Source organism: Haplochromis burtoni, unplaced genomic scaffold (genome assembly GCF_018398535.1).
Source record: "Haplochromis burtoni strain Fernald_Lab_line unplaced genomic scaffold, NCSU_Asbu1 Contig_273, whole genome shotgun sequence".
Lineage (NCBI taxonomy): Eukaryota > Metazoa > Chordata > Actinopteri > Cichliformes > Cichlidae > Haplochromis > Haplochromis burtoni.
Genome location: NW_024582634.1, coordinates 591,936 through 607,917, shown reverse-complemented (window position 1 = coordinate 607,917; position 15,982 = coordinate 591,936). Strand labels below are relative to the sequence as shown.

General features: G+C 50.7%; 1 protein-coding gene and 1 long non-coding RNA gene across 3 annotated transcripts in view; one reads left to right on the top strand and one right to left on the bottom strand.

The window, feature by feature from the left end:
* The window catches only part of atxn7l2a (ataxin 7-like 2a), a 21,694-nt gene extending 6,057 nt beyond the window's left edge, over positions 1-15,637 (bottom strand). For both annotated transcript variants that reach the window (XM_005939778.3, XM_005939779.3), the window contains exons 1-7: positions 13,961-15,637; positions 13,029-13,097; positions 10,128-10,458; positions 8,821-9,068; positions 8,254-8,336; positions 5,965-6,176; positions 5,398-5,578 (exon numbers count right to left, since the gene is read on the bottom strand). In XM_005939778.3, coding sequence (XP_005939840.1) covers positions 5,398-5,578; positions 5,965-6,176; positions 8,254-8,336; positions 8,821-9,068; positions 10,128-10,458; positions 13,029-13,097; positions 13,961-14,090 — 1,254 coding nt within the window. In that variant the 5' untranslated portion in view covers positions 14,091-15,637. The remainder of the gene's footprint in view (positions 1-5,397; positions 5,579-5,964; positions 6,177-8,253; positions 8,337-8,820; positions 9,069-10,127; positions 10,459-13,028; positions 13,098-13,960) is intronic.
* LOC121815685 lies at positions 2-3,649 on the top strand. The gene is made up of 3 exons (XR_006055281.1): positions 2-74; positions 559-641; positions 2,712-3,649. It is a non-coding gene; the product is annotated as an uncharacterized LOC121815685 (long non-coding RNA).
* Positions 15,638-15,982: the final 345 nt, after the last annotated feature.

The window sequence follows — 15,982 nt, the reverse complement described above, 5'->3', positions numbered from 1 at the left end:
TAGAAAGGATTCCACTCAAACCTCCGCTGCCACACGCCACCGCATCCCCAGACCCTACAACAAAGTGGCTTCCAGTGAGTACAAGTTCAGACGTGCAGGCAATAGAGAAAGTAGATGTCAGTAGAAGTGTGGTGCGTTCCCGAATAAGTCGGAAGTCGATGCCAAGTTTTAAAGGTTTTTGTTTCCCACTCGGAAAGTCCGAGCCAACCAATGTGACCCGAGGTAGCAATCCAAGATGGCGGCACTGTTAAAACAAGCCGAGCGTCACTCCGAGCTATTCTGGAACGCTGCGTTCATGTGTCTGTGCGATGTCTTTGTTCTGTTTGAGTCTGCAGCCGGCGTCTGCTGACACACAGCGTGACGTGCTGTGATGCATCATGAAGGATCAGCCTGCCGAGTGCAGAGAGCGCGGCTGGAGCGCAGCTCTGTGCCGCGCTGCAGCTGCGCAGACGGCTGTTTGCTTTCAAATAGAATGAAACCGTGTGTCCACACGTGTGGACAACAGACGTGAGCTTGCGCTGTCACACTGTGGCTCACGTGGCTTCTGTGTGTCCTCAGAGAGGAAGTGCGACTTGGACAAACACTGCGGCGTCCTTGACCCAGACAGGAAGAAAGTGTGCACCCGCCTCCTGACATGCAATGTAAGCAACACACACACGCACACGCACACACACACACACACACACGCACGCGCGTGCGTGCTGTCCCATGTTAGTGCTTCAGTGTGGGTAAGTACAGGGTGAGGCGTGCTGTCAGGCTGTGACCCAGTGACAGGGCAGCATGTGGGCTTCGAGCCTGTCCGCCATGTTCACCCTCACGCACACTCATTATGCTGTTATCACTGAACGTTTGTGTAAACCTGTGTGTCATGTTTGTGTGTCACATGTCATTCTGTCATTGAAGTTGTCCTGCACAGCCGTGAGTCCTTTTTGTTTTCCACTGGATCGATCTCCTCAACAATGTGATATCAAATATGTGACAGTTTTCCACAGTGGAGATTCCCATCGTGGTCTTCACCACAGCTCTCCCACTTTCAAACTGGTGTGAGGTCCAGTCTGTCCCAAACTCTGTGTCTTTCCATCTCGTGTTGAGCTCTGGAAGCACCAATAAAGCCTATTCTTCATAATATTTCCAGAAACATCTCCTGTGCTCTTTACACGTCACCCACCATAGGTGTGGCTGAAACGTCGCAGTATAGAGTAACAATGCAGGATTGGAACGGGCAGTGAACAGGACACGTGCAGTGCATCAACACAACACACTCTGACAGTGATTCACACACGGCTCCAACCTGCCACGGAGCATCCTGGCAGCTCGTTTGGACTCACCTGTGGACAGAAACAGGTGGCGGCCATACGTCAGTCACACCTGAAGCCAGTTACACTGGAGGGAGGTTCACAACACGCTGTGGCTGAGCTCCCTGCACTGAAGACAACAGCTGATAAAAGACTGCAGTGCAGGAACAACTCCAAGCTGTTCTGCAGACTCGAACTGTCCATCGACATGTGAAGGAAACGAAAGGCAGGAGAGCCAGGACCGCCCACTGCTGGGACAGGAAAAAGCCGCCTTGGAGTTTACCACAGTGCACGACTTGACCATCAGAGAACAGAGCGAGGCCTACCAAGGAGACGACACAGTAGCTAACATCATAAAAGACACCTCACATCCTGGCCACTCCCTGTTCGAACGTTGCCCTCAGGCAGACGGTACAGGGCAATCAGAGCAAGGACTAATAGACTCAAACACAGCTGTTATCCAACTGCAATAACACATCTGAATACTACAAAAAAATGTCCATCACGCCACTCTTGTGTTAATCTATGCACGGTCTGAAGCATGTGTGTGGGAATGTATGTGAATGTTTTACTGTTACATCTTATTAGTATTTTAAGTATTCTATCTATTTTATTTATTGAATTTTATTGTTTTATTTATATTTTGATATTGCTAGGGATGATGCAATGATCGGGGACCATTCTTCATTTCGTTGTTCTCGTGACAATGACAATAAAGTTTCTGATTCTGATGATTCTGATACAGTCAGACACGGTTGCTGCCTCTGGCCTGACGGTGTGCGAGGCATCATGAGATCTGAAGACTACCAGTGTAGGGTCAGTGTGAGACAGCTGGGTCAGAGGTCATGGGACCAGCAGGACCAGGACCCCGACACGCCTCTGTTTGTGTGAAGACGACACGCTAATCTGAATCCCACTGATCACGCATGGAGACATGTCAGAACTGCGCCCTCCAGATCGCAGTTTGCAAAAGGAGAGCGGTTGACCATCGCAGGCCAGACGTGCAGCTTGTTGATGATAGAGGTGACCGACTGCAGTTATTCTTCTGAGCTGTGTGTGAAACGCTGTCAAGTCTTTAGTGTTGATCCACTGCACATACAGGAAGTAAACATGTGTACACCAAAACAGCTCTGTGGGAGAAATGGTGCTTCTGCTGGGAACACTGGGGGGTTCGTACGGGCGCTTCATTAATGGGGGACAACTTGTGCTGTGTTCAGATGAAAATGTCCTCGACTGTGGGAGCAGTTTAATGTGGACTCTATAGGTGGGGGATGATGTCATCTTTCAAAAGCACTGTTATACTGTCCTGTTATTGAAAGATTCGATTCTGAAACTCCACAGTATCCAGTGAGTCCCAGTCACACAGGCCTGCTCAGATCCACAGCAAACACACAATCTGATCTGTCCTTCCCTCAGATTCACTCCATCCACCAGAGGAGGAAGGTGGTGGGCCGCAGCAAGAACTTTGACCAGCTAGTGGCAGAACTCAAGACCAGGGTTCGAGAGAAAGGGAGCCCAGCCCTGGAGGGAGGCTCCTCGACGGGACAGTCCCTCAGCCCAGAGGCCCCCAGGGAGCAAGCTGGTACTCCACACTGCAGGAGACCTTTGGTCACCCTCCCTGCCTTCAGGTTGTGAAGAATGCTGAAGCTAAGGATGCTTATAGAAGAAGTTAGGACTCTTCTAGAGATAAATAATCATCTTTTTACTGATTATAGCGGCTCAAACATGGTTTGGCTTGCAGGATTCATGTGTAGTCAGCTGCTGGGAAACTGTTTTATCAAGAAGCTAACAGCTGCTGCTGTAACATAGACATGCTGGACTGATGGTCTGCTAAACTAACACCCAGGTGTTCGTTCTGTTACATAATCCCCAAACAGAGCAAGTTTAAAGGCTTCTCAGATGAGTCCACCAGTTCGCGACTCAGTACAGCGTGTGCATCAAGTGTAGGGAAGGAGCTGATGTGGTGCTGCTGAGGGTGTAACTGGATCTGGATGGTCCTGTGTGTGTGTTCTAGTTGGCCTACGGCTGTGGTAGAGAGTGCCCCAGAGGAGGAGAGCCAGCGGTCGGATGAGGGTAATCCCAGAGTCCCCTCGCCTCTGGTCCACGGACGAATCTCGAGCGATGAAAGCGAGGCAGAAGGAAACGACGAGCGAGCTGAGTTTCCATCTTCGGCTGCGCATCCCAGACCAGCGGCGGTGAGACTTACTGGGGCTCAGCAGCCACAGAGCCCAGCCTCTGATCACCATAGGCTGAGACGTTACACAGGGACAGGAGGACGCCCATGCTGTGTCCTCATGTCCCCAAGGACGCAGGGGAGACGCACACACAGGAGACGCACACACAGGAGACGCACGCACAGGAGACACAGCACAGAACACACACCCAGGGACCAGGCGAAGGCAGACAACGACAAACACAGCACGCACAGCAGACAGGACGAGACCCACAGGACGCACGACACACGGACGACGACACACACGACAGGACGCACACAGCACGAGCAGCACACACGACACAGCACGACGACCGGAGACACACACAGCAGACACACAGAGACACACGAGCAGCGGACAGAGACACACAGACGACGCACACACAGGAGACGCACAGCACAGCAGACACACACACAGAGGCAGCACAGGAGACACACACACACGGGAGACACACGGAGACACACACACAGGAGACACACAGCACACAGGAGACACACACACAGGAGACACACAGGAGACGCACACGGAGACACACAGGAGACGCACACACGGGAGACGACACAGCAGACACACACACGGGAGACACACGCAGCAGACGCACACAGCAGACACACACACGGGAGACGACACAGCAGACACACACAGGAGACACACAGCAGACGACACACACAGCAGACGAGACGCACAGCAGACACACAGACAGACACACACACACAGGCAGACACACACACAGACACGAGACACACAGGAGAGACACACACACAGACAGACACACACACACAGGGAGACACACACAGCAGAGACACACACACGGGAACACACACAGGAGACACACACACAGGGACACACACACAGAGGAACACACACAGCAGACACACACAGGAGACACACACAGGAGACACACAGGAGACGACACAGCAGACACACACACAGGAGACCACAGCAGACACACACACGGAGACCACAGACAGCAGACACACAGACAGCAGACACACACACACAGACGAAACACGCACAGCACAGGCAGACACACACGCAGACACCACACAGCGAGACACACAGCACAGGCAGACACACACGCAGACACACACACAGCAGACACACACAGACACGCACAGACACAGACACACACCAGACACAGCACACACACACACGAGACACACAGCAGAACACACACACAGCAGACACACACACAGGAGACACACACACACACAGCAGACACACACAGGAGACGAACACAGACACAGCAGACACACACAGGAGACACACAGCAGACACACACACACAGCAGACACACAGCAGGAGCACACACAGGAGACACACACAGCAGACACACACAGGAGACACACAGGAGACGACACACAGACAGGACACACACACAGGAGACGCACAGACAGGAGACGCACACACGGGAGACGCACAGCAGACACACACACGGGAGACGCACAGCAGACACACACACGGGAGACGCACAGCAGACACACACACGGGAGACGCACAGCAGACACACACACGGGAGACACAGGCTGTGATAATGAGACCTGTGTGTGGTCTCCTGTGTGCGTCTCCTGTGTGTGCGTCTGCTGTGTGTGCGTCTGCTGTGCGTCTCCTGTGTGTGCATCTGCTGTGTGTGCGTCTCCTGTGTGTGTGTCTCCTGTGCGTCTCCTGTGTGCGTGTCTCCTGTGTGTGTGTCTCCTGTGCGTGTGTCTCCTGTGCGTGTGTCTCCTGTGCGTGCGTCTCCTGTGTGTGCGTCTCCTGTGTGTGCGTCTCCCCTGCGTCCTTGGGGACATGAGGACACAGCATGGGCGTCCTCCTGTCCCTGTGTAACGTCTCAGCCTATGGTGATCAGAGGCTGGGCTCTGTGGCTGCTGAGCCCCAGTAAGTCTCACCGCCGCTGGTCTGGGATGCGCAGCCGAAGATGGAAACTCAGCTCGCTCGTCGTTTCCTTCTGCCTCGCTTTCATCGCTCGAGATTCGTCCGTGGACCAGAGGCGAGGGGACTCTGGGATTACCCTCATCCGACCGCTGGCTCTCCTCCTCTGGGGCACTCTCTACCACAGCCGTAGGCCAACTAGAACACACACACAGGACCATCCAGATCCAGTTACACCCTCAGCAGCACCACATCAGCTCCTTCCCTACACTTGATGCACACGCTGTACTGAGTCGCGAACTGGTGGACTCATCTGAGAAGCCTTTAAACTTGCTCTGTTTGGGGATTATGTAACAGAACGAACACCTGGGTGTTAGTTTAGCAGACCATCAGTCCAGCATGTCTATGTTACAGCAGCAGCTGTTAGCTTCTTGATAAAACAGTTTCCCAGCAGCTGACTACACATGAATCCTGCAAGCCAAACCATGTTTGAGCCGCTATAATCAGTAAAAAGATGATTATTTATCTCTAGAAGAGTCCTAACTTCTTCTATAAGCATCCTTAGCTTCAGCATTCTTCACAACCTGAAGGCAGGGAGGGTGACCAAAGGTCTCCTGCAGTGTGGAGTACCAGCTTGCTCCCTGGGGGCCTCTGGGCTGAGGGACTGTCCCGTCGAGGAGCCTCCCTCCAGGGCTGGGCTCCCTTTCTCTCGAACCCTGGTCTTGAGTTCTGCCACTAGCTGGTCAAAGTTCTTGCTGCGGCCCACCACCTTCCTCCTCTGGTGGATGGAGTGAATCTGAGGGAAGGACAGATCAGATTGTGTGTTTGCTGTGGATCTGAGCAGGCCTGTGTGACTGGGACTCACTGGATACTGTGGAGTTTCAGAATCGAATCTTTCAATAACAGGACAGTATAACAGTGCTTTTGAAAGATGACATCATCCCCCACCTATAGAGTCCACATTAAACTGCTCCCACAGTCGAGGACATTTTCATCTGAACACAGCACAAGTTGTCCCCCATTAATGAAGCGCCCGTACGAACCCCCCAGTGTTCCCAGCAGAAGCACCATTTCTCCCACAGAGCTGTTTTGGTGTACACATGTTTACTTCCTGTATGTGCAGTGGATCAACACTAAAGACTTGACAGCGTTTCACACACAGCTCAGAAGAATAACTGCAGTCGGTCACCTCTATCATCAACAAGCTGCACGTCTGGCCTGCGATGGTCAACCGCTCTCCTTTTGCAAACTGCGATCTGGAGGGCGCAGTTCTGACATGTCTCCATGCGTGATCAGTGGGATTCAGATTAGCGTGTCGTCTTCACACAAACAGAGGCGTGTCGGGGTCCTGGTCCTGCTGGTCCCATGACCTCTGACCCAGCTGTCTCACACTGACCCTACACTGGTAGTCTTCAGATCTCATGATGCCTCGCACACCGTCAGGCCAGAGGCAGCAACCGTGTCTGACTGTATCAGAATCATCAGAATCAGAAACTTTATTGTCATTGTCACGAGAACAACGAAATTAAGAATGGTCCCCGATCATTGCATCATCCCTAGCAATATCAAAATATAAATAAAACAATAAAATTCAATAAATAAAATAGATAGAATACTTAAAATACTAATAAGATGTAACAGTAAAACATTCACATACGTTCCCACACACATGCTTCAGACCGTGCATAGATTAACACAGGAGTGGCGTGATGGACATTTTTTTGTAGTATTCAGATGTGTTATTGCAGTTGGATAACAGCTGTGTTTGAGTCTATTAGTCCTTGCTCTGATTGCCCTGTACCGTCTGCCTGAGGGCAACCGTTCGAACAGGGAGTGGCCAGGATGTGAGGTGTCTTTTATGATGTTAGCTACTGTGTCGTCTCCTTGGTAGGCCTCGCTCTGTTCTCTGATGGTCAAGTCGTGCACTGTGGTAAACTCCAAGGCGGCTTTTTCCTGTCCCAGCAGTGGGCGGTCCTGGCTCTCCTGCCTTTCGTTTCCTTCACATGTCGATGGACAGTTCGAGTCTGCAGAACAGCTTGGAGTTGTTCCTGCACTGCAGTCTTTTATCAGCTGTTGTCTTCAGTGCAGGGAGCTCAGCCACAGCGTGTTGTGAACCTCCCTCCAGTGTAACTGGCTTCAGGTGTGACTGACGTATGGCCGCCACCTGTTTCTGTCCACAGGTGAGTCCAAACGAGCTGCCAGGATGCTCCGTGGCAGGTTGGAGCCGTGTGTGAATCACTGTCAGAGTGTGTTGTGTTGATGCACTGCACGTGTCCTGTTCACTGCCCGTTCCAATCCTGCATTGTTACTCTATACTGCGACGTTTCAGCCACACCTATGGTGGGTGACGTGTAAAGAGCACAGGAGATGTTTCTGGAAATATTATGAAGAATAGGCTTTATTGGTGCTTCCAGAGCTCAACACGAGATGGAAAGACACAGAGTTTGGGACAGACTGGACCTCACACCAGTTTGAAAGTGGGAGAGCTGTGGTGAAGACCACGATGGGAATCTCCACTGTGGAAAACTGTCACATATTTGATATCACATTGTTGAGGAGATCGATCCAGTGGAAAACAAAAAGGACTCACGGCTGTGCAGGACAACTTCAATGACAGAATGACATGTGACACACAAACATGACACACAGGTTTACACAAACGTTCAGTGATAACAGCATAATGAGTGTGCGTGAGGGTGAACATGGCGGACAGGCTCGAAGCCCACATGCTGCCCTGTCACTGGGTCACAGCCTGACAGCACGCCTCACCCTGTACTTACCCACACTGAAGCACTAACATGGGACAGCACGCACGCGCGTGCGTGTGTGTGTGTGTGTGTGTGCGTGTGCGTGTGCGTGTGTGTGTTGCTTACATTGCATGTCAGGAGGCGGGTGCACACTTTCTTCCTGTCTGGGTCAAGGACGCCGCAGTGTTTGTCCAAGTCGCACTTCCTCTCTGAGGACACACAGAAGCCACGTGAGCCACAGTGTGACAGCGCAAGCTCACGTCTGTTGTCCACACGTGTGGACACACGGTTTCATTCTATTTGAAAGCAAACAGCCGTCTGCGCAGCTGCAGCGCGGCACAGAGCTGCGCTCCAGCCGCGCTCTCTGCACTCGGCAGGCTGATCCTTCATGATGCATCACAGCACGTCACGCTGTGTGTCAGCAGACGCCGGCTGCAGACTCAAACAGAACAAAGACATCGCACAGACACATGAACGCAGCGTTCCAGAATAGCTCGGAGTGACGCTCGGCTTGTTTTAACAGTGCCGCCATCTTGGATTGCTACCTCGGGTCACATTGGTTGGCTCGGACTTTCCGAGTGGGAAACAAAAACCTTTAAAACTTGGCATCGACTTCCGACTTATTCGGGAACGCACCACACTTCTACTGACATCTACTTTCTCTATTGCCTGCACGTCTGAACTTGTACTCACTGGAAGCCACTTTGTTGTAGGGTCTGGGGATGCGGTGGCGTGTGGCAGCGGAGGTTTGAGTGGAATCCTTTCTCACTGTGGGGTGCCTGTCACTGGGTGAAGATCTACCAGGCGGAGTAGCTCCGTGTGGCCAAGGGGGATCTCTGAGAGACGGAGGTGGGGAGCTCATGGGAGGCTCGAGAGGTGGTGGCTGCTTGAATACCGAAGAGTCAAAGTGACTGCTGTGGGACTTCTCCAGTGGGGAGTGTCTTGGTGACGAGAGAAGAAGTTCACAGTTTGTCATCGTAGCCAATGAAAAACAACCATGTGTGAATAAGAGGGCTCTAATGTTTCAGTCCTGCGCTCTACATTAGCTGTGCTCGCTCAGATCACGTGTTCGTCTCTCTAACACAGCTCTGTGCTGATTGGTCGCAAACACAAGGTTTGGATAGAAAGGTGTGTGAGGCTTTTGTACTGAGCTGTAAGCTCGACACTCAATGATTAATAACTTTAACATGATAATCCACCACGCTCCACCAAGTATGACAGGAAGTCAGGAACTGAAGAAGATGCCCACTTTCATGCCGGCTTCTCTCCAAACACCAATCCTTTCCTACAAGCTGGAACGATGCACGAGCAGGTTACAGTGTAGCACACATCAGGACACGCCAAAGGGCTTCAACTCACCAAAACTCGAAAATAAAAAAAGTCAAATGTGTATTTGAGAGAAAACTCGAGCGGCGATGAGCTGAGACAGATTCTACCACAGACAAGTCCCACCTCATTTCTGGGTGCAACCCTGTCTGTGGTCCTCAGACTCCAGCAAGCACCGAGTTCAAAAACAGCCAACAGCCTTTCATCCCCAAGAAAAGGTTTAGCTTGGCTTTTATGACAGGTGTTATTCTACAGTCAGCATCCATGGAGGATCTATGGTGCTAGCTTCCATCTAAACATGATGCACCAGAACATACGGTTCTGCTGTTACCTGATCAAAGATTATGACTATGGCTCACTGGAGCTTCAGCTAGCTACAGAGCTAGGGCTAATAATGCAAACACATTAGCACAGTGACAAAGAGCATCAGGTTTAAAGGTTAGTCATTAATGTGCTGCTGTGTGGTTTGGATGACTCGCTACAAAGAGAGGCCAACACTCGCTGTTTGTCATTTCAGTTAGATATAAGAACACATTACAACATTTGTACAGAGGATTTAGACGAACAAAATCATTGCACGTCCAATCCAAGCTAGCCACTACACTCTGAACAGCTGACATCATCTATTATTGCTTTAATCAAGCTCGGACATTTTGACTGGACTGTGTTCTTACCGCACTCCGTCCTTGGAAGTCTTTGAGTATCTGTACTGTGGTGGTGTGACGGGTGAAGGTGGAGCCGCCCGGAGCTGCCCGACTCCCTGGTTTCGACCCTCCCACGAAGCAGCGTTGGTCCCATGAGGAGGAGAGGGGCCGTGATGGCTTCTCTGTTGGGGTTGCGGTGCCGGGGTGGGAGAGCGTAAGCGGGCGTACAGCTTGGCCACAGGCCCGTGTCTCCGCTCGCAGTGCTTTTCAAAGGCCTGTGGCTTCACGACCTGCCCGCAATGGCTGCAAACCACCAGGTAGAAGTCGTCATGGCCAGGGTAGAGGCCAAAGATGGACATGTCTTGAAGAAGAGTGGAGAACACAGAAAGACGTACTCTCACTTAGAGGAACCTACAGTTTCAAACATCCTAAATCTGCACGTGCTTCTTGCGACTGACATGCTCGTAGCCTGCTGTGCTGCTGGATCTGCTTCTACTGTGTAGCCTGTTCCATGGAGAAGCTGTAAGTCGGGGCTTACTTACCCGACTAAGTATTTGCAGACTCAGTTGAATGTGATGACATTTTCAGGCTTTGTTTCACTCACTACCAAGGTATGGGTGTGCGATAAATCGAATATACTCAACGTATCGCGGGTTTTTCCACGTGCAATGGTTAAAGTGGCTTTATGGGAACCATTGAGTACAGGTTGCCATGGAAATATTAAGCTGTCTGCATGTAACCCAGGTGCATGTCGTTCGGATTTCACGAGGAGGATGTCGAACAAAATGCAGTCTTTGCAAAACATGCCGTGAAACTATCGCTGCAAAATGTAGCAGCAGCACAAATGTATCCACCAGCTGAAAAGGTGTTTGAACGTCTGCACGTGAACGTCTGCACGTGAACGTCTCCATGTGAACGTCTGCCCGCACACCGAACAGTAAACCAGCTGTGACTCTCATTTCTGTCATTTAAGGTCGGCAGTTTTCACGCGTCATAGGCACAAAGAGCACCTTGTGGTGCTGTTAGCGTCTTTCACTTGGTGCAAGATCCTAAATACTTCTAAACTACTAAAGCTGAGTGCTCCCTCTCGCTGACGCGTGCTCTGAATGTGCACAGCATCATGGTGCACACATGCTGCACACTGTGGGGAGCAGGTATCCTCTCACATCATCTCCAAAAACAGGCCGAGCGTGTTTATTGAAATGATGTGATGAGCTCTGTATCTCTGTGCTCACCAACACATCTCCTCTTTCCCAGCTTGTGTTTGTCAGTGAAAGAGTCCCGTGTGTCTACTGAAGGCATCATGAGTGGAGCCGTGTCTTAGAGAAAACAGCATGAGCGCATTAGCAGAATTATAAGTCGGTAAAGACATTTTAGCGGCTGATAGCCATCCACTTCTTCCCCTGCTCACAAATAAACTCCCCGGTTTCTGGGTCAAACAGTATGTATGTATGTGCAAGTCAACATCCCGCCCCAGCAGCAGGCGTGCAGGTATACAGGATGATCACACGACAGTGCTCAGCCAGGCTCACGTAAATCCACCCGACTGGGGACCAGAATGCATCCGCTGCCCTGACCAGTGACGGGCCAGTCAGCCTCCTGGTGGTCTTAATAAGAAGCTGGCTGTTTTCATGCATCTGCAGCACAAACACATATTCATGCACAGCCACACACCAACACGTCGGTATGTGGAAGCCAATAACTGTGAGTAAAAGTTTGCCAAACAGAAGTTTGGACGTGCACACTTTATAGAAGCTAACGCTATCCAGCCCTCGATCGAAGCAGTTAGACAATGATGGAGTCAGATCAGCCTGTCGTCGGTCAACACGTCCAGTCACCCAACCTTAGTGTGCACTTTGTTACAAACACAAACCTTAATGAGAAATTCACTGGCATAAAAATCGGATTGTAAATGATGGCATCAACTGGTGAGGCTCCCCTGATGTGCACCATGAGTAGGAGCTTGGTGCTAGCTGGAACCACAGGCCGGAAACGCTGCAAAGCTTCACTTAGAACGACGAAGCTGGCGTGCATGTGGCAAACACTCACACTCCTCTACGTGCCAAATACGCTCCAACACACCGTCGTCACAGACGCGTGTTACAATGCACAGCATTACAAAGCATGTGGCTTGTGTAGTGTTATAAGCTGTTAATATAACTACAAAAGAAAAATAGAAATTTAAGCCTATTTCCAACAAAGGCTGTGTTCACGATAAGCGACCTGAAACTCAGCATGAGCTCTGTGAAGACTCTTCATTGTTAAACTTTGACGAAACATTCCGAGTCTGGCCAAAGTTTTTTTAACCAAACCTGCACAGCAGAGGGCAGGACGGGCAGCACGGTGGCACGGTGGTTAGCACTGTTGCCGCACAGCAAGAAGGTCCTGAGTTCAATTCCTCCATCAGGCCGGGGTCTTTCTGTGTGGAGTTTGCATGTTCTCCCCGTGTTTGTGTGGGTTCTCTCCGGGTACTCCGGCTTCCTCCCACCGTCCAAAGACATGCAGCTTGTGGGGATAGGTTGATTGGATAATCCAAATTGTCACTAGGTGTGAATGCAAGTGTGAATGGTTGTCTGTCCCTATGTGTTGGCCCTGCGACAGACTGGCGACCTGTCCAGGGTGTACCCCGCCTTTCGCCCTATGACAGCTGGGATAGGCTCCAGCGCCCCCCGCGACCCTGAAAAGGATAAGCGGAAGCGAATGGATGGATGGATGGATGCACAGCAGATTCAAACCAAGAACAGTGGGGGCTTCAGATCAGCCTTGTCTGGCTCTTATGGCCGTGTGATCCTCACACGCACTGTCAGGTACCCCCGAGTTGTGGTGTCATGTTCTCATAAACAGCATCCAGCATGTGTATGTGCAAAGGTGTGTTTGTTAGAAAAGCTGAGATCCATAAGTATGAGGCATGTTTCCAACCTGCACACTTACCCTCTTTACTGAGTGACATTGCCTCTGCAGCCTTTTTGCCATTCTTATTGCAGTCATCCACATCAGGCCCTGAAACACATGTTCAAGACAGCCACTGTCAGCTGTGATGTTGGTATCATCATTAGTAATGCTCATCTTACATCACACATAGCCCGCATTAATAAGCTGTGTTATGTAATTGACTCAGATCAACCGTTTCTTCAGGAAGTACTCGTAGTCCAAGTATACGATCAGCAGGCAGTAGCTAATGGCACTGGGTGGTGGGGAGACTATCTGACAGTTAATGGGCAGAGCAGCACTGGAGAAACGCCAAACAGTGAGTCTAAGCTAGCAAGAACACTGTGGGCAGAAGCCACATATATGAGGAATCGTGTGGCGAGTCCACGAGTATCACTGTTTAGGAAGCGAAGGAAGCGAAGTGGGAACGACACACAAAATGTTTCCTTCTATCACAGGATGGGCCAGCGGTGCAGAAGCGTCAGACTCCTCCTCCGTCACCGGCGTCTGCTCTGAATCCGGCTGCTGCTAGCGTTAGCATGCTGATGCTAACTACCTCGTCGCCACCGGCTAGTCGGGCTCGCATGGTAGCTTGTATCCTCGCTTTCCACGGCCAGCCGTCCACACTAGCCTCCTTCCGCTCTGATGTCAGCCAGCCCTGCCGGTTTTCTCCACACGAATGGTCTCCCCTAAACGCTGCAGACTGTTTTATGACCACACAGGTGGAAATCATGCTACAATGACTGTGTCCTTACAATTATAATTTTTGTAACCTAGTGAAGACCAACATGTTACCCACCCAGCACTAGGACCCGGTAGGGTCTTTGTTTGGGTAACATGTTTAGCTCCGTCCTGCGTTTCCGCGAAAATAAACACTGCTGCTTCCGTTAAATGGCTCCGTACCGATCAGTGTTTGTGTCAGGGTGTTTCCTTACCATCCGCCGGCGTCATGCCCGCCCAATCGGCCCAGGCAGTCCAGCTTTGACCCACGAAATCATCGAGGCTAGGAACCCGCCGATCCAGAGCAGCCATTACTTTTACTGCGCGTTCACGAACCGCCATCATCACTGCGCGGCAAGCAGCTTACGTCATCTCGCGTTCTCGACAGGAAAGGAACTTCCTGCGTGCGCGTGCTGGGGACACCCACACAAACAGAAGGCTTGGCTCTAAGAGCTGTCCCACTTTTGTACCGTGGAAATGACAGAATGTTATCAACACAGCACACGCGTGGACGTAGTATGGTTGAATGCGCAGTGAAAACAGAATGACATGTAAGAAACATCACAGCTTCCACAGATCCGCTGCCGCCTGTCTTTACACCTTGTCGCGTGTGGTGAGGCACATGATCAATAGTTGGTCCACGACCCTGTTAAGGGACAGAGGCCACCCACTTTGTCCCCTCTGCATAGACTGGTACTCCTCTATCATGTACCAGACAGCCTGGTTAGAGTGCCACAGCTGCACACCTGCACAGGTACATTATCCTCTGAGCTTCCTCCATTCATCCTTCTTCCACCTGCTCCTGTCTGACACTTACCTCCACCAGACTATTTTATCTTCTCCTCCATTTCACTTCCTGTCCACACCATGATGGAACAGTTGGAACTTTGCTTGCTCTCCTGCATATATCTGCCTTCTTTCCTTCTGTCTCCATCATATCAGCCAGCTCTCTCCCTGTAACAGTCCCTCACTGCCACACGCCTACCTTTCCTTCTCTCTTGTTGCCTCTTCTTTTGTCTTCATGTAAGAGTAGCACATTTGTACCGGCACCCTGCTGCCCACCAGCACCTGAGGCGATCATTGTTAACCAATCTAAAGCCCAGCACAAACAGCAGGACCTAGTTCGGCGTTCTGTATCGTACACTCACACGGGATAATGTTTGCCAGGAGGTGGCACAGATCAGTGAAAGGATGTGGTCTTGGTGAGGAGAAGAAGAGAATGAGTCCAGGCAGCGTTTCCAGTAATCCACGTGGATATTGCACCAGTGAAAAGGGAGCATTGGAGGGTGAGCAGGCAGGCGAGTGCGGAGTTAAGCAGCGTCCTGTGGAGGCGGCTGAGTATGACAGGCTGAAAGCACTCCTATAACCAGCAAAGGCACACACAGGAACCTGGAAGGGAATTTTACCAAAGGAGCAGCCTGGTTAGTTAGTTAGCTTTTAACACGGTGATCTTTCCTATTGGAGGTCAAACTGTGTAGTCAGGTGAGCGCAGTAGTCCACTCCAGCGTTGTCCATCGGAGACAGCAAGCCAAGGTAAAGCCACACCTTGCAGCTGATGTCTGTGAACGTGTTATTCATGTGTCCATTACTTGCAGACTGGACTGCTGCAGTTCTCTGTACTTTGGTTTGGACCAGGCCTCTCTTCATGATCTCCAGTTGGTCCAAATGCAGTTGCTCGCCTGCTGACGGGCACTAAGGAGCCTGTAACCCCAGCGCTGGCCTCCCTGTTCCTGTCTAATTTAAAATCCTACTTTTTGGTTCTAAATCAGTTAACAGCGAGCTTCTACCTGTCTGAGTTGTGTATTTATGCTCCAGAAACAACTATAAGCTAACGTTAACGAATCCACAGACTAAAGTGTGGTGGTGACCAATGTTCCCTGTAATGTTTCATGTGTCTGAATACACAAACTCCCTGAGCGGCCCTTGGACCACTGTGAGCGACAGCATCCAAGTTACATGTTTATTAAAATAACAAATTACAGCATTTACATTTATGTTAGACTACTTTTAATTAACTGCTTTATCCCACTTACAATGAAAACAAAAATCTTGTTCATGACCTGTGCAGCATGTTAACACTGTTGGAAGGAAAAATAACTTGAACTGCAATTTTGAAAAGACAACTTTCTTTTTTTTTGTTATAAAGCTCTGATTGTATTATGAGTCTGACTCTGTGGGAGAGGGTCTGTAACTCTGTCTGCAAATACAGGATATAAAGACCAATGTTGGGCAATTAA